This window comes from Podarcis filfolensis (genome assembly GCF_964270895.1).
Source record: "Podarcis filfolensis genome assembly, chromosome: 11".
Lineage (NCBI taxonomy): Eukaryota > Metazoa > Chordata > Lepidosauria > Squamata > Lacertidae > Podarcis > Podarcis filfolensis.
Window position 1 is genome coordinate 43,339,854 of NC_139613.1, and position 23,121 is coordinate 43,362,974.

The following is a 23,121-nucleotide window of genomic DNA, read 5'->3' on the forward strand; positions in this document are numbered from 1 at the left end:
ACCTGCTTGTCCCTGACCACATCCTGTGTTTCAAAGATGCAGTATTAGGTCAGGGGACAAGATCCTGCCCCTTGGGGGAAGGGGCATAACCTGTCCGTAACACAATGTTTGTTGGCCCTGATGAGTGAGAATGCCAAGAACGAGAGTGCAAGGATTAGAACCTACAGCACGTTTTGGTTGCATTGGGGTCAGCCTCAGCCTTGACGTAGGGAGGATAAAAAAATAATAATCTTCCCATTCTTTAATAACTTGCTATGCATTTTGGAATGAAAAATGGGCTTACATTTTGCAAGATGATGGGGTCCTATTGGTGTTTTCTGAGTCTCTTTCCTAATCCTAAATCTAACGGGAACGATGCCAGTGCAATATCATTACGAGGTCATTGATTGCTCCATGATGGTAGGAAAACCTTTAGCATGAATCACAGACATCAAGTGACTATAGAGACTACACAGCTATTTGGCAAGTGATGACTTACCACAACATGCAAATGGCCATTTGGTAAACTGGTCCCCTGCTTTATCTTGCTGATGCTTTTTTCCTGCTAAGGGGTGAGGAAAACCTTTTATTTCTGCACTTGAATCAGAAATCTGTTGATAAAATTCTCCTTACCACTAGGCAGGGTGATGCAGGTGCCCAGCTTACTAAGTGGTTACTTGCACAGTCGTCTGTATTCACTCATATTAACTGGTTAATAATGTGATACAGTGCAGTTGCAGTCTTAATGTTTGTTTGCTAGGACCAGGCTGTAAATATATTCTAGTGTAGTCCTCAAGTGGGCAAACGTGCCATCCCCGTTTTAATTTTGTGAGAAACAACACAGGATAAAGCATACAGGGCAAGATGGGGTGGAGCCTGTTACTCTTATTTCCGAAGCAATTGCCTGCTCAGTTAAGCAATTCCACGCTTGCCCATCATTGCTAAAAATGCAGAATAAAAACTGATAACTTGCAAACAGATTTCACTGGCTTATTTTGGCTGTATGGAAGGATCTAAGAACTGGTGAAGAAATCCAATTTTGCCCTTTAGAGAACCTTAATCAGGTGATGTCTTGAGACTTCAGGTGTCCTACAACAATGCTAAAATCTGACACTGTGCTTAGAATTTACAGAAAATGATGGGTCTTAATTAGGGGGCCACCAGAATTTAGGTTGTCATAAAATTATTACAAGCCCTGATTAAGTAATGCAATCATTGAGGCTAAACACGTTCCATAAAAAGCTAATAAGCAAGATGAATTATTCAAATATCCATAAGAATATTTCCATTTAAGTGTAAACCAGCAGTAATTTAACAGCATAAATATGCTCAGTGATTCATTTCATGTTGTTACAGCCTTTAAAGGGTTTTAAATATGAACCAGCAAATTATTTCCTCTCCCCAGATTTGTACATGTGCCATGGTGTTGCCAGTAGCGTAAGTGGGATGGCTAAACAATTATTTGTTGCTGGGCTCCATGGGATGAATATTAATTCAGTATGGATACAAGTCACTCAAGGTGGCTCTCTTTGAATTAAGTGCTTATGGAACTTTCTCTCCTTGAAATAAATGGAATTTAAACGCATGGAACCGAATCACTGAATGTCATGGTTCACATTTGGTGCCACACTGACTAAGAGTCAAACTAGACTTGGTACATGACATCAACAATTTGTTTTGCCAGTCAGAAGCCACATGAGATGCTTTTACGACCTACAGAGGACATGTTGCTTGGGGAGAAAGACTTTTACTGCTTCCTCCAATGTCCTTTCCTAAATGTAAATTGCCCGTCTGAATATGCTAATACTTCAATGGATAGTTGGTTGGGAGAGACCAGATGGCAGCTTTGGGAAGGAAAGGGTTAACCACATCTCGTAGAACCCAATCTATAAAGCAGCTGGTCTGACCCTAAGTCTCACCTTTTTGGTCAGGCTTTTAGAGGCTAATGGGTTAAGTCATTTTTATGATGCTGCAAAGTATATTATGATGTAATTTATGTGGGGTGTTTTTTAAAAAAATGGTTTTGCTTACAATGTGTTTTGTTTTATATTACCTTTTTTTATAGACCAGCCTGTGACCATTTTAGTAAAGCGTGGAACAGAAATACCGTAGTTTTTGCTCTATAAGACTCACTTTTTTTCTCCTAAAAAGTAAGGGGAAATGTGTGTGCGTCTTATGGAGTGAATGCAGGCTGCGCAGCTGTCCCAGAAGCCAGAACAGCAAGAGGGATTGCTGCTTTCACTGCGCAGCGATCCCTCTTGCTGTTCTGGCTTCTGAGATTCAGAATTTTTTTTTTCTTGTTTTCCTCCTCCAAAAACTAGTTGCGTCTTGTGGTCTGGTACGTCTTACAGAGCAAAAAATACAGTATATTAATAAAAATAAATAAGTAGGTACAAGCTGATAATAATTTTTGGGGGGTGGGGACCTCATATGGGAAGCAAGCACATTTAGAGACAAAGCACACACTTCAGAATACCTTCAAGTTTAGCCTATCTCCAGAGTAATTTGGGAGAGACTGGCTGGAGGAAGAGGATAAATGGCTGCTTAGTAAAGGCCCTGCTCCTTTTATTTCAAACAGCAGACAACCTTGCTCAGTCACCAAAGACGGCTCAATCGCTCCAGTGCTTGTTTGCCTGCCTCATATTTCCTTGCCATTTTGCTCAAAGCTCAAAGGGCATTAAGCAGGTCCATTTTTTATGAAAACACTGCCCAGCTGCTGGGACTTGAATCAAACACCTGAAGTGTCAGTCACTGAGGCAAGTATTTGAGCTGTTTTCTAGATGCTCTGTGGTCGCCTTTGACAAATTGCCAGAGTGAAAAAGGAAAAAAAGATACATGAAACTGACCTGCAAATTTGAGATTCATGCCTGGTTTAGCTAGATGAATCTGTGCACCTAGGTGCGGATATTGCTTTGATAGATCACAAAGGCATATTTCTTTGTTTTATATATATAAAAAGTTACAGCTCTGTCTTCGCATGCATTTACATATCATGAAGCCAGCCCTGGATTAATGGAATAAATCTGTTTCTGGGAATCAGTTTTGTGTTGTGAAAAATCTACTAACCATGGGGCAAGATGGTGATTCGGTGGTGGTTAAAACTGCTAAAACAACATTTTATGTTCTGCTACCATACACACACTCAACATTATGAGCCGCGTTTACTGCTTTGCACACTTTGAATCTGGATCAGTTCCTATGAAGGAATGAGCTTTGACTCATAGTGTGACAACACGATAGTCCTTTTTGGCTTTTGATAACTGTCACTCTTCAGTTTGCTCTGATACTTAGTGCTGTTCCTCTTTATCTCTTAACAAAACTTCTCATGCAGCTATTCTGTGCACACTCTGCAAGGACACTGCTTCAATCTCATTTTTCATTGGTTTCTCATTATTTCACTTTAATCCCTTTCCTATCAACTCATAGAACCTTTTCATTTTAAAACTATCTTTAAATCTCCAGTGCAATTTTGAAAAATTCCTTTTATGACACGCATGAATAATATGTATTTTATAAACAAGGATGTTTTCAATAATTTGATTGTTATTCATCAAAGAGTATCTTAAGGGGGCATAATCTATAGGGCTTTATACAGGTCAGACTTCAAATGTGGGAAGTATTTTTATTGGGATCTAAATGAGGATACAGAACTTTTGTAATGTATTAAAAAATGAGGTTCCTTACGGAAAGCAAAAAAATAAATAAAATTCCTGCATGTATGAAATACTACTCGGATTACAATTACAAAATTTCTTACTTTTTGTCGCAGGCCTCTGCCAGATGTGAGGAAAACAGCGGAAATGGAGACAGACAGGGCTAATTCTGCCATGTTGTGCTATTTGGAAACCCCATCACCCCAAGCGTGAGAAATACACTGCCGTAAAACCAGCTCAACAAAGGAGAGAATCTGCCTTTTTCTTTAATGTCGCGTTTTCAAGGGTTTGCTTTTGATGTCGGTTGTCAGAATGGTTTACTAAAATGAGAGTGACTCCAGCCATATGTGTCTTAGGCACAGAGCTCCTTCCTGGCCCCAAAAGATGGAACTGATTATGCAGCTGCTACTTGAACTGACACAGCTTTTCAACATCATTTGCCCATTCATCATTTACACCCAGAGCCTCAGTGGGCCGTAGGGTATTCAGCTGAGGAGGACACTTCCAAGTCCATTTTGGTGGAAAGCTAGTGAAGGATTATTTGCCAGCAGAAGAATACAACAACTTTTTAAAAACAACGGCAGGTAATATACAGCCTTTTCTTTCAAAGTCCTTGAATCTATTTAGTAATACTAAACAATTGGGCTTTTTGGGTGTCTTCTGAGTGCTATCTCCATCAACACTGATTAAATTATGGTTTGAACAGTAGAAACACTATAAGTGATACTGCCTATTTCCCTTACGTTTACTTACTGATGGCACCATGGAACTTAGGACTGATTCAACACTACACCAATGCAGGGTAGAAGTCACAGAAGACGCTGGTGTGTGTGGGATTCTACCACAGTGTCCTACACTACCAATGGGCAGCAGGGGAAAGGTCCACAAGCTCAGGGCAATCTACTTAACAAATTGATCACAAAGATTTGGCCTCCTATTTGGTGTGCCACTACAAAGGAGCACTTTTAAGGCCTCTGTGTGAGGAATATAACATCTGAATTAACCATTCACTGCAGATTTTTTTTTTATTTTCCAGCAATATAGCTTCACCGAAACCCAGTTAGATGGTGACACCCCCTCTATTTTTTTGAGATGCAAATAAGTCAGGTTTTTGTAATGAGCAGTGCATGCTGAAATAAATGTGGTTTCCAGTTGCCTTTGATGTTAGTTTTGTCAATATTATTAAAACAAACTGTACGTCTCCGACTAATCTTTTTCAATCAGTAGCTTTCTAAATTTGATGCAGGCTCTGTAATATTTATGGTTGTTTGTATATTTATAACTGACTTCTCAGCTCTCCGGGGCCCTCAAGGCAGCTCACAGTGTAATTGAGGCCATAAACAGAGAATCATCTCCCCCATTTGGCCGCGTGCTCCTTTTCACAAATCACTGCTCAGCCGCGAACGTACTCCTGTGAACATTTTTTCGCTTGATGGGAGTTGGAATCATGGGATCGCGTGAGTCTGGGACTCCAACATCATACTGCTCAAGAGGGTAAACAACTCGCATAAATAGCAGTTTGTGGAAATGAGTTGGCAGAGCTGAACGTGGGAACAGACTCGGAGTGCATCATTTATTCTGAAGCACTGTTATTCTCTCGTTTTCTAAGGAATTGTAAGTTGAGGACTGATTAACGCTGCGTTTTCAAGAGAAACAAGGCTGCTCAGGATCACTTTACCAGAGAGAGGTTTTCCTTAACTGATTACTGTGAGCAAAGAAAAGTGACGCACATACCGCTAAAAAAAAGCAACTCACGAGTTAAATGGAACAAACCATTCTGCCCCCACTTTTGAATGACATGAACAATGCAACAACTTTAGTGAAAACAATGAAGTGAAAGCCACATCTGTGTTTAGTTTTCAACACTTTAACTTAAAAAGGGATAGCTTGAGAGGTTCTAGACAGCTAATGACAGAGTTAAAACAGAACAGTTGTTTTGACAAAATGAATCTGAGACTTGAAATTTATTGGGAATTTCTAAAGAAGAGGCAGAAAAGAAGGGTGGGGGGCAATGAAGGAGGCAAGGCCCTGTTATTGCTAGAGAAAATTACTCCACTTTCTTTGTTTATATTCTTTTGGTTAGTAGGAGATCTCTAAACACAGCACTGTAATACTACTTTATAGTAAAGAGGGTACAGCCTTGGAACATTCCACAGAAAGGATTTTCTACCATGGGAAGAGGGCAGGGGAGAGACTATGTACAATGGCAGCAGAAGGGAAGGTTAGATTGCAATGTGAGAAATACTGGTTTTTGTAAAAAGGTGAGAAACACACAGAATTAAATTAACACTGCAAACACAGCAAGAAAGGAAAGAAAACAGAAACATACTCCGGAAAGGTATTTGTGCAGGGATGCAAAAAAGAGGGAGCAAAAAGAAAAAGCTGCAAATTTTTGCCAAGCAAAGGTGGAGAAGAACTGTTGGTTGTTGTCAAATTCCCTTCCCTCATCCCAAATGGAATATATTTTCCAATGGCCAAAATGCATAAGGCGAGAAGGAAGGCAATGCACACAGCCTCTTTGCTAGGCACTGCAATCCACATTTTGATCTTGGCAGGAATTGTGAGGTTTCTCCAAACAGCAGTTCCGGAGTATATTTAGCTACCAAAGCTGCGGTGCACACAAATGTCACATTCCCATGAGTCAACCCATTTAATTATCCCCCCCTCCCCATTTCTTGCATCTCTTCTCAAGATGATTCCCTCAAGATGTTTGCGCTGAATTAAAAGCGGAACATATGGATGTGACATCATCGAGGCGTCAGTGGCATTGAAAACAAAGCAGCAAGTGGCTTAAGAATTAGTACAATTAAAAAGGCAAGTCCGGTTTTTGGGTAGGAGGGAAAGAGAGAGAGCGCAAAAGCACCTTCCACAGGTACAACAGAACCACCAAAAAAAACAAAAACAAAAAAACAAAAAAACCCCCAAACAAACTGAGAAAGCATGTTGTAAAATAAAAATATAAGGCAGGAAGAAAACTTTTGTGAAGGAAAATAAATCCACAACCAAAGTGAACATAGGAAAGATTAAGCATAACGCTCTCTTTCAAAAAAAAATATTGCATAACAACTCTTTCCTTTGCCCTCATATAATAATAATTGGAATATCAGTAGTTTTTTTTTTTATGTGCCAGCTTGGCTTGAAGGGGGCAAGGGAAGGAGAGACAGCACACAGATATGTGATAATGGTAAACAACCATGCAGTCACCTCTGCCACCATTGTTTTTTCACCCTCTTTAACATGTATAGACTGCTTCCAGCTTTGATCGTATTCCTAATTAGGCCCCAAAGAACCCATATTTAAATACGCACGTTCAAGTGCTAATAAAGTCTCTCTGGTAACCTCATCATTAGGAGAATTCAAGTGAAAACAATCATAGCCCATCAGCTTTACGCTGGGGGCCGTCTTGAAATTTGGAAGGAGATTGCAATATGACTTAAGTAGGTCTGCTTGCCCATTCAGTCAACTGTTGCACAGTCTCAAAAACCACAAAGAACAAGCGCACTCTACCAACTCTGAAAGATCTTTTTTTAGAACTAGAGATTTATCAGCTGCTTGAAAAATATGTATAGATTGTTATTATCATTTCACTTTTTAACCGAATGCCCATAAATAAATAAATATCCATACAACTAAAATCTGCTCCCCTCATGTTTTCAATTCTCTAGGAACAACTAGGATTGACTAATGTGTTGTATGTAGGGCTGTCTTTGAATACTTTCAGAAACTGAAGTTCCAAAAAGGGGGTAGAGGAGCCACCAGGAGCTTGACGGAGAGTAGTTGGTGGAACATACCTCACCAATTCTGAAAAGCATTTCACTCGCTTCTAGTCTATTTATGAGCACAATTCAAAGTGCTTGTATAAAACTCCATATAGCTTGGGAACAGAGGAACATCTCTTTCATTACAAACATGCCTGTATATTGAGGTAATCTTCAAAGACACTCCTTTCAGGTGCCTCCAACATTTGAGATAATGTGCCTGGTGACATCCCATTGCATAGTGGGACCTCAGGGAAGCTTGCCTGACATTAACATTCAGCATCAGGCAAAGACAATTTTATTATTTTAGTTCTTTTACTGTGGTTTTTTTTTTAAATTCTGTTTTGTATGCCCCCCTGGAAGATTTGCTGAAGAGTGGTGTATACCTCTTTCAAACAAATAAATACAACATCTATATGCTGTTCTTGAGATACTGAAGGAACTACCTAACAACTTAGGTAAAAGGTAAAGGGACCCCTGACTGTTAGGTCCAGTCGTGGCCGACTCTGGGGTTGCGGCGCTCATCTTGCTTTAATGGCCGAGGGAGCCGGCGTACAGCTTCGGGGTCATGTGGCCAGCATGACTAAGCCGCTTCTGGCAAACCAGAGCAGCGCACGGAAACGGCGTTCACCTATATATCTACTTGCACTTTGATGTACCTAATTATCTACTTGCACTTTGACGTGCTTTCAAACTGCTAGGTTGGCAGGAGCAGGGACTGAGCAACGGGAGATCACCCCGTCACAGGGATTCGAACCGCCGACCTTCTGATCAGCAAGTCCTAGGCTCTGTGGTTTAACCCACAGTGCCACCTGCGTCCCTACCTAACAACTTACACTTGGATAAACCAAAGTGCCCATTAGAGTAACTGACCTTAACTAAAAGGGCTTCAAGAATGAACAAGAGCTTTTCATTAACCAATAAACTTTTTCCTCTGTGCTTAAAATTAGCAACAACCTTACACACTTACCTAGGAGTAAGCTCCACTGATCTCCATGGTGCTTATGCCTGAGTAGACATCACTGTTTGTTGATAATCAATGGGCATACCGTGCAATGTCTACACAGATGTCAATGCCTGCTACCAGATGTGTCTACTCAGAAGCAAGCCTCATTGCAGAAAAACTTATTGCCTTAATTTAAACTAGAGAAAAATTTGACCCAAAGTGCTCTTTCCTCGCCGAAAAGCTGTCATCTGAGCACTACAGCTGTGCAACCCTATTCTTTGCCCGTGGGATTCCTATTGAAATTAAGGGAAGCTGCATGACATCAGTGTTGTAGTGGATTCTGTCCTAAAGTCTACCTTAAAGAAAGCATTTCCCCCCAGCTGAGAAGATTAAAGAACCTAGTTGCTTAATTCATTTAAGCTGGGAGCTCAAGCCACTTCAACCAGAGTAGTGTAGGGAACTCTCACTGAAATGAAAGGTACTGAGTGTAGCAAAAGTACAGACAGAACAGATGAAGCTAAAGCTCCCTGTTGAGAAGCATTAGAAAAGCTGGACTGGACGACTTTCAAGATTTGAGCATCTGTGATTGCGATCACACTGCATGCGAAAATAGCCAATCCAAGGTTGCAGCAACTGGCAAAAGATGGATATCATAGGAAGTGCCTAATCGCCCCTGTTTCAAAGATGTGCCGTTTCAATTATGGGGGGCTATAAATTGGAATTGTGGACACACGCCCTCACTCTAAAGTTTAATTAGAAAATGAAATAAATACGGCAGCCTTATGATTAGCTGCCTGAGAGAGTGCATGATGGCGGGTGGGACTTCTAGTGAAGAACTTAGAAACCTGGCACTTGTCCCGTTGTAAAGTTGCACTTAAAAAAACAACTAATATTTTAGCTACCAAACAGCAAAATGTTGACAATATGGGTACCTTTTTAATGATAAGAGAAAAGAAAAGGGCGGGGACAATTACAATGGCATCAACCGTTCCTGCCACAGCTATTTGTGGCTCAATATGCCCTGTTTCTTCACGCACAATCCACCAGGAAGCCTTATCGACATGAATGGGAGCACTGCAGGCTGTTATTAATGTCAACTGGGCTTGTACAGGGGAACTTCCAGGTGGAATGTGTCCTTTATTTCAAGAGATTTTCCGTAACACTACTAAGTGGCTTGAACATGCAGCTTAAATGAATTAAACATCAAAAGTACTTCCATACACTCTGTTGGAAGTGCGGAATGGTGAATAATGTAAAGCACATAGGTCATCTCCTATCACCATCATCTCATCTAGCTTAAAACTCCCCAGTCTTGTTCTCCAGCACACCCAAAGTTTATACGCTCACATTTGTTCTGTATGGTTTTCTTGAGTCACTGGGCAGCCGAAACCCAATTTTAAAATTTTATTATTTTGCTTTCTGCCTTTGTGTGTGTGCGATAAGCTTTTAATTACAGGGCCAGAGTTTTTATTGCAAGTTGCTGCGCTCCAGCTGGAAGCAGTTACACTGCAGCCGCTCCCCTCCCTCGCCACCACAGGAAGAATGATTTCCAAGGCCTTACCCTTCTTGTCCTGGTGATTATGGGATGAGACGGCCACATAGGGGTTTGTGTTTTCAGACGAGCCAACCGGATCCTTCCAATCAAGCATGCGGCCCCTAGCGTCATAGCCCTGTTGGGCTGGAGAGTCTGAAGTGGTAGTGCTGGGAACAAGGGAACTGGAGTGTCCTGTTTGCATCATAAATATAGTTAGGGAAAGGGAGAAGAAGAAGCCTGACATCAAGCAACATTTCCAAAGGCATTTCCTTGAAGGATGTGCATTAGTTGAACCTTCAGGGTCTATGAAAGAACATACACCTTTCTGAGTCCACAGATCCCTTAACCAACTACATTCTTTCTGCGGCACCCCTGTGGGGCTCAGGAGCCCAGTTGTGTCACCTCTTGCCTGCAGAGCTGGCAGCCTCTCACCCTTTTTCAAACACCCTCCCCTGTGGAGTGTTCCTTCAGCCGCCTCTCATCTTCCCTCCTCCTTGGGAGTCCTCTGGGCAGCTGTTGCTGCAACCCCTGGTCTCTGGGTCACCTCAGCTCCTGGCAACCAGCACCCCTAGGCCAGCCCCAGAGGCACCATTCGCTGGGGGAGTTTGTAGCCAGGGCTGCTGCAACAAACAGCTGTGCAATCCTCTGGGACACAGAGATCTGAGAGGGCATCAGATGAGGGAGGGAAGGAAAGAGGGACAGCGGCCCGTGTTGCCTGCAGCACCCCTGACCATCATTCAAGGCACCCCAAGGTGCCCCGGCACACTGGTTGAAAACCACTGACATACACGATTAAAAGTCAAAGAGTTGCACATGTATTTTCAGCAAGGTGTGATCCTGAGAAGAGTGACAGGATGATCTACAGCAGCCTTTGCCAACCTGGTTTCCTCCAGCTGGCGCTGATGGGAAACGTAGTCCAAAATATGTGGAGGGCACCAGGATGGCAAAAGCTAATCATTGAGCAAAGAGGATTAGCTGAAATTTGCTGCCAGGGTTAAGAGATCTTTGTGATTTGTGTGTGTCTCCTACATGTTTCCACAATGGAGCTTTATTTATGAAAAGGAAAGCACCGGCCATGGTGGTTGGTTAATATGAAAAGAGAGACAGAGATGAGAAAAATAATCAAATGCAAAAGCAGAAAAGGATGAAGACAATCTGTCTCTTACTGTCTTCCTCCATTTGGGCAGAGGTAACCCATTCAGCAATAAAAAAAATGATTTTACCAGTCTCTTATTGAAAGCAAAAATGAAGTGTTGTCATAAGCCTTTCTAGGATATGAATTCTAGTGCTGCAAAGGAGGTTTCCTTATATCAGGCCATAGTACTTTGCTCACTTAGCCCAGTGTGCTTCACTCTAACAGCCACTCTCCAAGGACTCAGAAAGAGACTGGGAGGTATTTTTGTGCTCTCCGTTGCCAAACAGTCTCACTTCAAAAACGAATGAAATGTGGAGGAAGATTGCTCCAAAAGATCTCGGAAAATCTGTGATGGGATATAGGAGATTCCAGTGATTTGCTATGGGCCTGGTTGACACCAAGCAATAACTAGATAAGACTCCTTCTGGAATTTTGGGATTAAGTCTCCTCTCTTGGCCACTCATACTAGAAAGTAAAAAGATGCATTTGGACCCATTAAATCTTCCTGCAGGCTTTCAAAGGCACCCTTCCATTTAGAGTACATGGCAGCAGCCAATCTGAGACCTTACACTGGCATGTACAAAACAGCAGGTTCCTAATTTTCCAGGAGGCTGGAACAGGGAACTCAAAAGGTCATGTAATTGGAAGAAAGATTATCCTAGCCATCAAAGCTACATGGAATTCCAGAAGAGCACATGGGTCCTGGACCATAGTCTGGCGAGAAAGTGCTTGTTTGGGGATCATAAGCCTTTGTACAGGACAGGCAGAATTCCCATCCACAAGTCACTTGGGCCAACAGAACCTGCCTCTGAGGCAGGCATAGGGAATTTCCAGCTCATGGGAAATTTTTGGTCCGCAAGGCTGTTTCAGCCAAGCCATGTTCATCATTGCTGTTGACATGCAAACTTGGTTCACAGGTGTATGTGTATAAGGATCAAGCCCACTGACCAAATCCAGTTCCTCACACCTATGCTAAGGGATGATCAGGAAGTGGTAGCATAGCCAGGAGCATCACGGGCTCAAAAAATCTGGTGGGGAAGGCTATATACTGTGCGGGGAGAAGACAAGGAGCAGGGAGAGTCAGCAGCGGAAAGAGGGGACTTGGAGGATGCGTTTGCCTTGAGTAGGGACTACTCAGTGCAGCAGAATGAGAGAGGCGGGAGTTGTTCTCCTCAGCCACATGAAGACTGCAAGGTGGCTTAGGAACTCATGCCACCCCTTATATATTATGCTCTCGTACTTGTAACTAGTTTGCAGGAAAGCAGGTCAGATTCACAGTGTTTTACTGTGGCTGGAGCTATCAGTTGCAACAGCTAATCATTAACATGATTAATTTATAGGAATGTACCCCAGGCTGGAGAATTGCACTGACATGGACACTGCATTATTCTTTATCTATCATGACAGGGAGTGCAGTTCCACCAGTGTCCATTAATAATGAAAACTTCGGAGTTGCCTTAAGGATTTCCAAAAGAATTCTTTAAAATTTATATTCTTTGAAAATAATAATTCCTTTAATTGGAGCGGGGTGGAGGAGGGGGGGAAACCCCACCCATTTGTTTTCTTGGCATTTGGGAATATAGCAGGGTGCCTAAACGTGTCTACAGAGACGGAAAATCTCTGGAGATCTTGATATCAGCATTTTTCATACACTGCTTGCTTTGAATGTAGATAAAATCGGTGGAAACATATTTGGCTTCTGTAATTGGGACTGCTGCAAAAAATAAAATAAAATAAAATAAAATAAAATAAAATACTCCCTAGCAACATGGTCATCCATAAGCAGTAACCGCCCCCCCCCCCAAACACTGAGGCAGTGAATAGCCATGGAAATTTATATCTCGAGTTTCTCATGCTCATTCCCTGCAATTAGAGGACTACTGATATATCTCCTCCCCTGGGCAGCCCAACCTTCTGTTTACTTTTGCACATCACAAAAACTTGTTCAACTTGACCAGGAATGCAGTTCTCAGCACAATAAAGCAATTAGTTGTATCTAAAGGTATTAGGAGTAGAAGGAACCATTGCCAAATAGCAGTTGCATTTCATGCTTTGATTTAATATGCATTTTCCACCCACATCCCAGTACAGATACTTTTCAGTTTAGATGCGTTCAGAGGGGCCATTTTATGGTTAAGCTGTACGTATGGTGAAGGAAAACCTTTTCTTAATACGGTAATCTAGGGAAAATATTTGCCCAGGGGACACATTCTCTGCAATAAGTGTTCCCAAACCATATGCTTCAACTATGTGGAGAACTCATTGATAATGGAAAGCTGTAACGATGTAAAAAAAATAAAAATATTAATGAGTACCAGATGGTAGTAGGGCAAGAAAGTGTTTCACTGAAATGTCAAAAATCAGCCTATTCACTCCGTTACTAATATGTTAGTCTACTGCACACTGAGAAGTGATTTGCTACATGTAATCAAGATAAATTCTCTTTCATCTCGGTTTGAGAGATGAGTGAACAAATGCCAAAAAACCCGGAGCATACTATTCTTTCCCACCAGGTCTTGAAATTTCTAGCTGGTTACACTTTGGACTTGCTAGCTGGGCCAGCAAACAACCTCTTTTGCCAATACTTACCCCCTTGGAGCTCTAGCCTAGCCCAAAGTTGTGCCACATTCATTGCCTATCTGCATTCTGATACAGGATATGAAGAACTGCCTTTTGCTAAGCCAGTTCAATGATCCATTGAGATAACTGCCGACAAGGCAGAGAGTTTGGTTTTCCAAGGATCTCAGACAACTGTATTTCCTAGGACAGTTATGTGAATTCTTATTTAGTCCCTTATATGAAAAGTATATACACTTTACTAAGCTGTGCTTGCCTATCCTTTAGAATGTGTTGCCATTCTTTTAGATAGCAGAATGGCTCACTGCAAAACTGTAAATTGAAGTCAGTGGGAATACTTGAGGTTATGGTCACGATAGCATGGGAGTCCTTAGTATTCTTTTTTTAAAAAAGCAAAAACAAAACACCCACCTGCGTAATATCTAGACTACAGGAAAGCCAGATATATACAATCAAATATAGAAGATGCCTTCTGTTTAATTTCTCAGAAGGAAAAAAATATTCTGCAAAAATAGTTTTTTTTACTATATTTTGAAATTTTCCTAACAGTGTTCTTGAATCACCACCATCATAGTATTATTTTTCAAACCAGTTTTTTTCAGCTTCAATTTTAAAACTGTAATTCTTTCAGGTTTTAAAATTGAGCCTGATTTAAAAAATACGCACCATGCCAAGATACCTCTTTCACGATTTGTAAAACTTTTGTCATTTTAATAACAGTATACAAAGAAGAAATTGGATGCAACCAGAAGACTTCACGGAAAGGATCTTGAAAATGTTAAGACGGGTTATCAATGCATACTAGCATTTGTTCTAAGAGACGGCAGATATTAAAATGCTCTACACACTCTTCAGTTATGCGACTAAAGAACAACCTAGTAAGACAATGAATGGGGAAAGTTAAAGCAACACCACAAAGGGAGACAGGATGTGGCAGCAGCAAAATGAGGGCCTCATTCACTAAGACTGATGCATATGAGAGTAAAATTTTACAGGAAGAAAGCCTGTTTTGTTCTCCGCTTTCCCTGTGCCATGTGTATTTGACTTTTTGGCAGAACAGGTGCTTGACATGGTTGGTATGATTATTTTGGATATGGGAAACAATTGTGCATGAAAAAGGTCAGATGCTTAAGTCTTTTCAATTTTATCACCTGTTATGTAAATTATTGCAGGAGTTTATCTGTCACGGCAGATAAGAGAGGGGGAAAACAACAACCCAGAGACTGAACTGGCAAGAAAAAATAAGAAGCAGCAAGGAAGTGAAGAAAACCATTCATTTCCTTGGCAATTGGGAGCATATTAGGCATCTTCCTCTGTCACCCACAGAGATATCCTACTGTGCATTTTCGGAAGTGGCAGTGTGCAGATCCACTGATGAAACAAGCACATCTACCGCTTTGCCATTTTGCCGTAGGCAGAGCAGAATGCTCCTACGTTTTCTTACTGTTGACTACAATGGGAAGAAATTAACTACGTCAGCCCCATGGCGGATGCAGCACTCCGTGGGAGTGCTGGGGAAGCAAAAGAGCTCTGGGTGAGGCCTATCCATGCTCCATTTCCCCCTGATTGACTGGCAAGACATTGCCAGTGGAACATCTATTCCACCAGAGCTTTATTTGGGTGGGGTGCTTTTAGCAGCATTACATATAATCACATACTACTGCGGGGTGCAGGCCCATGGGATGGGGTGTTTAATTGTTTGCTGTTAATTAAAGGTAAAGGGACCCATGACAATTAAGTCCAGTCGCGGATGACTATAGGGTTGTGGCACTTATCTCGCTTTACAGGCCGAGGGAGCCGGCGTTTGTCTGCTTCTGCAGACAGTTTTTCCGGGTCATGTGGCCAGCATGACTAAGCCGCTTCTGGTAAACCAGAGCAGCGCACGGAAATGCCATTTACCTTCCCGCCGGAGTGGTACCTATTTATCTACTTACACGGCGTGCTTTCGAACTGCTAGGTGGGCAGGAGCAGGGACCGAACAATGGGAGCTCATCCCATCATGGGGATTCGAACTGCTGACCTTTCGATCGGCAAGCCCAAGCGGTGCAGTGGTTTAACCCACAGCGCCACCTGTGTCCCCCTTTGCCGTTAATTACGTTGTCAATTAAAATAAAATAAAATCTGTGGGTGCCTTGACACTCACTCTGCCACACTGCACACAGCAATCACAATAGCAACCAATATGCCGCATGGGAGGAAATGTTGCATCCTCTCAGTTATAAAATATTACAGTCTGGTCACAATAATGATTTCCCTGGAACTGAAGGGCACCTTTTTGACAATCTGGAAGCTTGCCTATTATGCGCAACAGAATATTACGTTGCCTGTTTCCTCCAAGTACTGCTTAAACTTCGGTCCTTCTAATGGAATTTCATTTAAATGTGAGGGATTTCCACCCAAGGAAATATATTTCAGCAGAAAGCAGCCTCTATCAAAACATGTTTTAGTATCAGCTAGGAAAATTTGCCAGGCCGTAAGTGTCAATGCTTATTGCTTTGGTTCATGAAGGCAAAGACTTTAAAAGCTATGGGGTAGTGCTTAAATTATAATTTTGATTCTTGTCAACGCTATGATAGGGGGAGATCATGTGCCTTTCTCCTTTCCAAAACCCAACATCGTTTCCGATAATGCTTCAGTTGATGCTATGCGTTTGGATGAATAACATGAAAAACATTTTCTCTCCTCATTTACAGAGTGGAAGTTCCGTATTAAAATGAAATACTGCCTCCCCATGCAAAACAAAGGTCAGATATCTCCCCATGGGCCTTCCTGTGTTTTCATTATTATACTAGGACACAAATGTTGTTTGCAAATATTATAACCCCAGATGGAAAACAAGTTTAGGAAAAAATAACATCGGTTTGCTTTACTAATAAAAGGGCTGACTCTCACAATCATTTATCTGTTAAAGATCTTTGATTCTGTTAGGTACACATGAATTTTAAAAGTCAAGTTCTGCTTCACCTGCTACACAGTAAGGGCAGAAGTGGAATCTAAGAAAGAAATATCATGTTTCTTTCGTAACATAAATGGATGTGCACTTACTCAATTCCTCATTTGCTATTCCAATTCTTCTCTGTGAATTTCCCCCAGTTTATTATCTCCCTTCCCCCAGCCAGGTGCACTTCTACAGTCAGAATATGGGGTGTGTGTGTGAGTGAGAGAGAACCGGTGACTGAGAAGATTAAGCACCCAATATTTCTGCCCATTGATCCTCTACTGATAGTGTTGCCCACTGATATATTTTTGCTCCATTGGCAAACATGGGCTTGGGACCATATGTTTGCCAATACGGCATCTAGTTCTCATGCTTTTCATGGCTGAAAAATGACAACTGTTGTCCATAAGTTGAGGGCAAATTTGACTCTCTTGGCCAACCACAGTACCAGGCAGAGGGCCTTTTTGGTAGTTGTTCCTTCCCTGTGGTTGTGCAGAGGGCCTGTTCGGTAGTTGTTCCTTCCCTGTGGAATATGTCAAACAGATAAACAGCTGTGTGTTTTTTAAAATACATCTGAAGGCAGCCCTGTTGAGGGAAGTTCTTAGCGTCTGATGTTTTATTGTGTTTTTATTGTTTTTTGTTGGGAGTCGCCTAGATAGAGTGGCTGGGGCAACCCAGCCAGATGGGCAGCAGCTTATTATTATTATTATTATTATTATTATTATTATTATTATCATCACCATCTGGTAGCTGAGTATTTAAGTCAGGACTTCCCACTCTTCAGCCTTCCTTCCTTGAGCAGGAGATACAACATTTGTCGCCAGTGCTTCATTTTGGGATGGAGGCCTGATGTGCCCTTCTCCAATTTAGCCATACTTTAACTGTCTGCGCATTTTGATTTTGTATAATATGGGTGGTATTCAAAACTAGTCTTACTCAGAATAGACTCACTGGAGTTAATGATTGTGATTAACGTAGGTCCATTAATTTAAACAGGTCTCCTCTGCGCAGGGCTTAACTGAATACCACCCTACAACCTTTTGGACTAAATGTTATATATCTCAATTTGTATTGAGTACATAACCATGATGCTCTTCATACTAGATGGCATAAACTTGACTACAGAGCTTGGTCACTTTATGCACAAAAATATACTTCAGGTTCTATACCCTTTTGCCTAGAGGAGATGTTCTTCTCTCCTATAATTTCCTTTTCCAAAGTTCTGTAGTTTAAGCATGTGAATTTACAAGACATTTGGCTTTAGTTTGCATTAAGCTTACTTCAAGAGTCGCTGTGGACGAGGAAAGACTGAAATAACTGTGCAAGAGTAAGATAAATGAATCCTGTATCAGTTTAGTGAACTAGGCCCAAAATGAAAAGGACTATATCTACTTTGGAATGGAAACTACGAACTACTACCACAAGGATTTGAGGAAGATTAAATTTTTTTTAAAAAACAAACAAACTCCAAAACTGACCATACACTGTAGTGTAAGACATTTCATGATCTGATGAAGTAGTTGAAATGTCTATGAAAAAAAGTAAATAAGGGCAAAATATTAAAACAATAAAAACATGGAAATATTTGACAAGATTGTAAAATATATGATTCCTCCAAAATTGATCTGCACAGACAGGTATTAAAACAATGTGGAAGGGGAACTTCCTTACCATTCAGTGCTACGAACGAATCTGGAAAAAAAAAGAGAAAGGAGAGGGAGGGGAAAGGGGAAAAAATTATTTCTAATATCGTTCTAAGTTGTCTATCCACAAAACCTCACATACATCCTTACTGCTATTCATGTGCATAGTGTCACTCTCTGTTTGTGCTGATTCTCTCATATGGTTTTATCATATTGATAGTTGAATCTTGCCTTAAAAAAACTTGATTTTTATTCTTGCAAAGAGAAACATGGGGTTCTTGGATCCCAAAAGGAGATATGAGTTCTATTTGTGCACGGGGAGGTGGGTGAGAAGAATGACATCTCAACCACCTTTTGGGAAGGGATTTGGGGGGCTCATGGGGAAACCAGGAACAACCCTCTCTATGGTCAAGTGAAAGTGCCTTTGGAGAGTACAAAGGAAGGTCTGCATTCAAGCCGTGGCATAATCTTCTTGGATCAATATTTAAACACTCTCTTTGGTACTGCACAGCTATTGTACACTGTAGTTTTGGTTATAAAATTGTTAGTTTTTCTGGGAGATTTCAACCTCGAGTGGGGTAACTTTTTTAAAACAGAAAATAAAAAACCTCAACCAAATCCGTATGGGTAACCAATTAGAGATTGGTTTGCAGAGTTTATTTATAATCAAGAGATCTTGACTAGCAACGGTAATTCCTGTAGCCATGCAGTTCTCTTTGTATAACCAAGGGCACATTTCCGCTTGTCCCATGAATAGAAAGCATGGATCCAAGCAATTTTCCTTTTGCCCTGTTCCTTTCCCAAGGAAATTCCATTCTTTAGTGCTCAACTGGAGGAAACGTCAGTCCTGAATTGCTGTTTGCTCTGACTGAGCACTAAAGAGCAGTTTTCTTGGGGGAAAAGCAGAGGGACAAAAGGAAGTGTGCATGAACCCCAAAGCTTAGTTTAAGAAAAAAGGGAACAAGTAATGTGCCAAACCATATGAGCGAATCATGATTGGAATAAAGGGAACGACAGGATTGGCAACAAAAATAAAGATAGGTTTGTGTGCTGCATCTTGGTGGGCCACCTAGGCTTTCAAAACAAACTGGACCCAGGCTTGAGCATATAGCTAGCTGTATGCAAAAGGGTCGATCTCACTCAGGGTGCAAGACTGGTGCCTTTATAACAAACTTTGTCAATTAACTATCATGTCCTAGCTCCTTTGAGCCAGCGTGACAAAACCAGAACCTGTCATGCTGTGGTAAGAAATTCATCTTAAAAATAATTAGTTGGTGTATATCTATATGGTTGAATTTCAAATGCTCTTTAGTAGTCTTACATTCAGTTTTGGTGGAATTCATAAAGAATAAATCTGGAGCACAATCTCTGTTCAGATTTATGTGCCAAATGAGCGTGAGGAATGCAATGAAAGATGCCATGGTCCCCAATTCCCAATTGTGAATTACCAGGAAATTATCATGTTCTCATTGACTATGGGATAAGCTTCACGTTAGAGGAGAGATGGGTGCGATCAAATTCATACACAGAGATGGCCCTATTACATATTCAGTTGTAGCCTGGGATCATTCCTGGGATCAGTCCAGGGAGTATGACTAAAACTTTCTCAAGCTGGCAGAAAGGCTCCAGATTCCTTGCCTTTGAACAGCTTGATGTGGAAGAGAGAAAAGCTCATGCGTGGAAAGCAAACTGGATTGCAAGTTATAAACAAGGTCCATTTGACTTCCAAAAATGTTTGAAAACCAAGGCGCGGCTTCCAATTTGCCGCAGGAGCTTCCTGCACTCAATCGGAAGTTGGGGAAGCTGCATCCAGGTTTACAGCGTTTGGGAGCCAAAATGTTCGAGAACCAAGGTATGACTGTGAATATGGTTGATTTAACATTCTATGGGAAGGAAGGTTATTGGTTTCGTTTTCATTTTCTTTGAGCCCTAGTTAGCACTGTCCCAGCATTGGGTAGAAGGGAGAGGGCTCTAGGACCCTGCCAGAGCCCTTGTGTCTCCTCCAAATCTGGGCACTTCCTTACTTGGCTTTGGAAAGGCAGTGCAAGGACTTGGGAGGGATGGGCAAATTTTGGCCTTGCACAGGATGCCATAATACCAAAGTTCACCGTCACTACCTGCTGCTGAACCCAATGGGTTTAGACTATACAGTCGTACCTTGGATCTCAAACGCCTTGGCTCCCGAACAAATCGGCTCCCAAACGATTCAAACCTGGAAGTGAGTGTTCCGGTTTTCGAATGATTTTCGGACGCTGAAAGTCTGGTGCGGACAATCCTGCAGCCAATCGGAAGCCGCGCGTTGGTTTTTGAAAGGTTCTGGGAGTCGAATGGACTCCCAGAATGCATTCTGCTCGAGAACCAAGGTATGACTGTACACGATTTTGATTTTAGGTGTCAGCACAGGAACATAACTTCCAAGTTAAGCTAACTATGAAGTATGATGTTTTGTTCTTAGCAATTCAAGAATGTAGGTCTCAGCCCTGATGGCTTGTAAATTCAAGGCACATTCACTTCAGTACATTTACTCATAAAGGTGCAAGCTTCACTGTTTTTATGATTGCAACTTTGCACCCCCTGAAGTCCTTTTTTTTGGGTGAAATTTACTTTGAGATAACTATGTTCAGGATCCAAGAATTCAGTGTCTGGGCTTCTCTTGGAGGAAGGGCAGGGTAAAATAAAATAATAAATAACCACCACCAGAATTACCCTCTTTGAGTAAATTTCCTGGAATTTACTTCCAAGTAGGCATATTTAGGATGAGGTAGAAGTATTTAAAATGCACGCCACGTTCTTTTCCTTTCTCTGTTAAATTATACATATTTCCCCCTCTTTCTCTTTTAGCCAATTAAAAGCAATTAAAGTTATGAGGATAAGGATATTTAAGGTGAGTTGAGGATGCACCTTGAATTATCCTTAAGCACTGCTGAAGGAATTAGGATACGGCTGTTTTGTGTAAAACCAAGGCACTGAGGCAGTAACTTAAAAGACTTCTGGCATATGAGCTTCTAAATGCTCCTCCTGAGGTTAGCACAGATAGGCTGATTTTAAGAGTTAGAGAAGAAGGTTACATCTTGGATGTAGTTCATGAGTTTTGAACATTAAATAATTGGCCATGTGTGTGTTTTTCATCTCAGGGGGTACATTCTGTTCTGATAGCTTTACATTATCTTGATTTGCCTCTTACTCAACGAGAGCGCTGCTGATCCTTCTGTAGCTCTTTGTGAACAAGAAACTCTCAAGGCTGGCTAAAGGTATCAGAACAAAGAGCTATCTCAAGAGCTTTCAACCGTGCTGCCCTCCAGATATTGCAGAACTACAACTCCCATCATCCCTACCCATTGGTCATGCTGGCTGGGCTGATGGGAGTTAAAGAGTCCAACAACACTGACTATCAGAGACGAATTATATGTTAGATGCAAGGGAAAACATGCATTTCAATGCCTGCAGAAGAGAATTTGGAGAAGGAAAGAGTCAAGGAGGGAAAGTATTAAGGGATCTACACATACACACACACACTTTCTTCAATTGTCCAAATTTCACTCTGCTGAATATACTATGGTAGGACTGGTCGATATGGTAGCTTCCACAAATTGCTGGACTCCAATCCCTTTTGTTCCCAGCCAATATGGCCCATTGGCCAAGGATGCTGTGAGCAACATCTGAAGGGCACACATTCCTTCTCTCTCTTTGGAGCACTACATGCAGCTATGTGTAGCTAACTTTGTAGGGTTTACGTGGTAAGCATAGGGTTTACGAATTGCATTTGCACTGATTTGGTGCTTTTCAAAGTGTGCAGTTGGTTCGATTTCATTTAAAGAAGGCCTTTTCAAATCTGCTCAAGAACAAATCACTTTGGGACATGCACAATGAAACACAGGTATTCAAACATACATGCTCTCACCTCTGTTTACATTCTAAATCTTTATGTATAAATTGATTCAAAGTTTTGGACACTATCAGGTGATAGACCGTAGCAAGTTATATCAAGCACCTCACATAGATCATGACAACTTCAGGAATAGAGACCACTAACAAACAATAGTTAACAATCAAGTTAAGATGCTCCTTGCTCTTCCCTTTTCAACTACTGACTGGTGGACCTATATCTAGTTCTGTTCACTTAAACACAGCTGAATCCAAAGTTTGGACTGCCTACACTGCAGGTTGTGTTTTTTCCTGAGTAGTTAGGTAGTCCAAGTCAAAATCTGGCTCTGTTTTTGTAAAGCAAACATGCATTTGTTTAAAGCCGCTTTAAGCAAATGTTTATTTGCATTAAATAATCTATAGTTGGAATCAGACTCTGAGAATATGCTTATTGCTTCCAAATCGGGATGAGCCAAAATGTTTAGATGCAAACATCATTAACACGAAAAAAGTGTCTTGTAGAAGGCCTGAAATGAATCCCCAAAGTTTCTTTCCTCACTCTCCTTCCTGCTTTTGCTGAACTGGCAAAATGTCCGGGAAAACCAGGATGTATGGTAAGTAGGGAGGTTTTTTTAAAAGCCCCAAAACAACTTTGCCTGGATTTTCAACTTCTGGGAATATGGCAACATTTTAAATATTGTTAGTCCTAGTAATAGTGATGCTGGTCTATAGCCAAACAGGGCCAGCCCCTCAGTTGAGGAGATCTGTGGCGAAGTGCCATCTAAAAGCCCCCTCCCCAGTAAACTCTTATATTTTGAAGTGACAGCCCCCATAACCACAGCCCCAAGGGGATTCAAAAAATGCAGGCAGCCGATCCACAATTAATATATGCATGTGTCTGCATGCACCCACACTCTGAAGAGTACATAACATAACACCCAATGTCGGCAATTCCATGCATAGCTTCCTAGGAGTAAGCTCAACTGAACTGCAGCGGTGCTTATTTTAAACTGCAAAGATTCAACTTGTAAAACACACTGAGCTGTAACAAAAGATCTTCAGCCGGCTGAACTGCAACCTTAGATTCTAAGTAG

General features: G+C 41.4%; 1 protein-coding gene across 13 annotated transcripts in view; it reads right to left on the bottom strand.

Annotated features, from left to right (window-relative positions):
• Positions 1-23,121, bottom strand: part of SEMA6A (semaphorin 6A) — a 176,674-nt gene that overhangs the window by 15,207 nt on the left and 138,346 nt on the right. For 3 of the 13 annotated variants that reach the window (XM_083576605.1, XM_083576611.1, XM_083576610.1), the window contains exons 17-19: positions 18,192-18,212; positions 17,999-18,049; positions 9,898-10,062 (exon numbers count right to left, since the gene is read on the bottom strand). The exons of 2 other annotated variants lie outside the window; for them this stretch is intronic. In XM_083576605.1, the coding sequence (XP_083432731.1) occupies positions 9,898-10,062; positions 17,999-18,049; positions 18,192-18,212 (237 nt within the window). The remainder of the gene's footprint in view (positions 1-9,897; positions 10,063-17,998; positions 18,050-18,191; positions 18,213-23,121) is intronic. 8 more of the 13 variants (XM_083576612.1, XM_083576613.1, XM_083576614.1 and 5 more) reach the window with 4 other exon arrangements.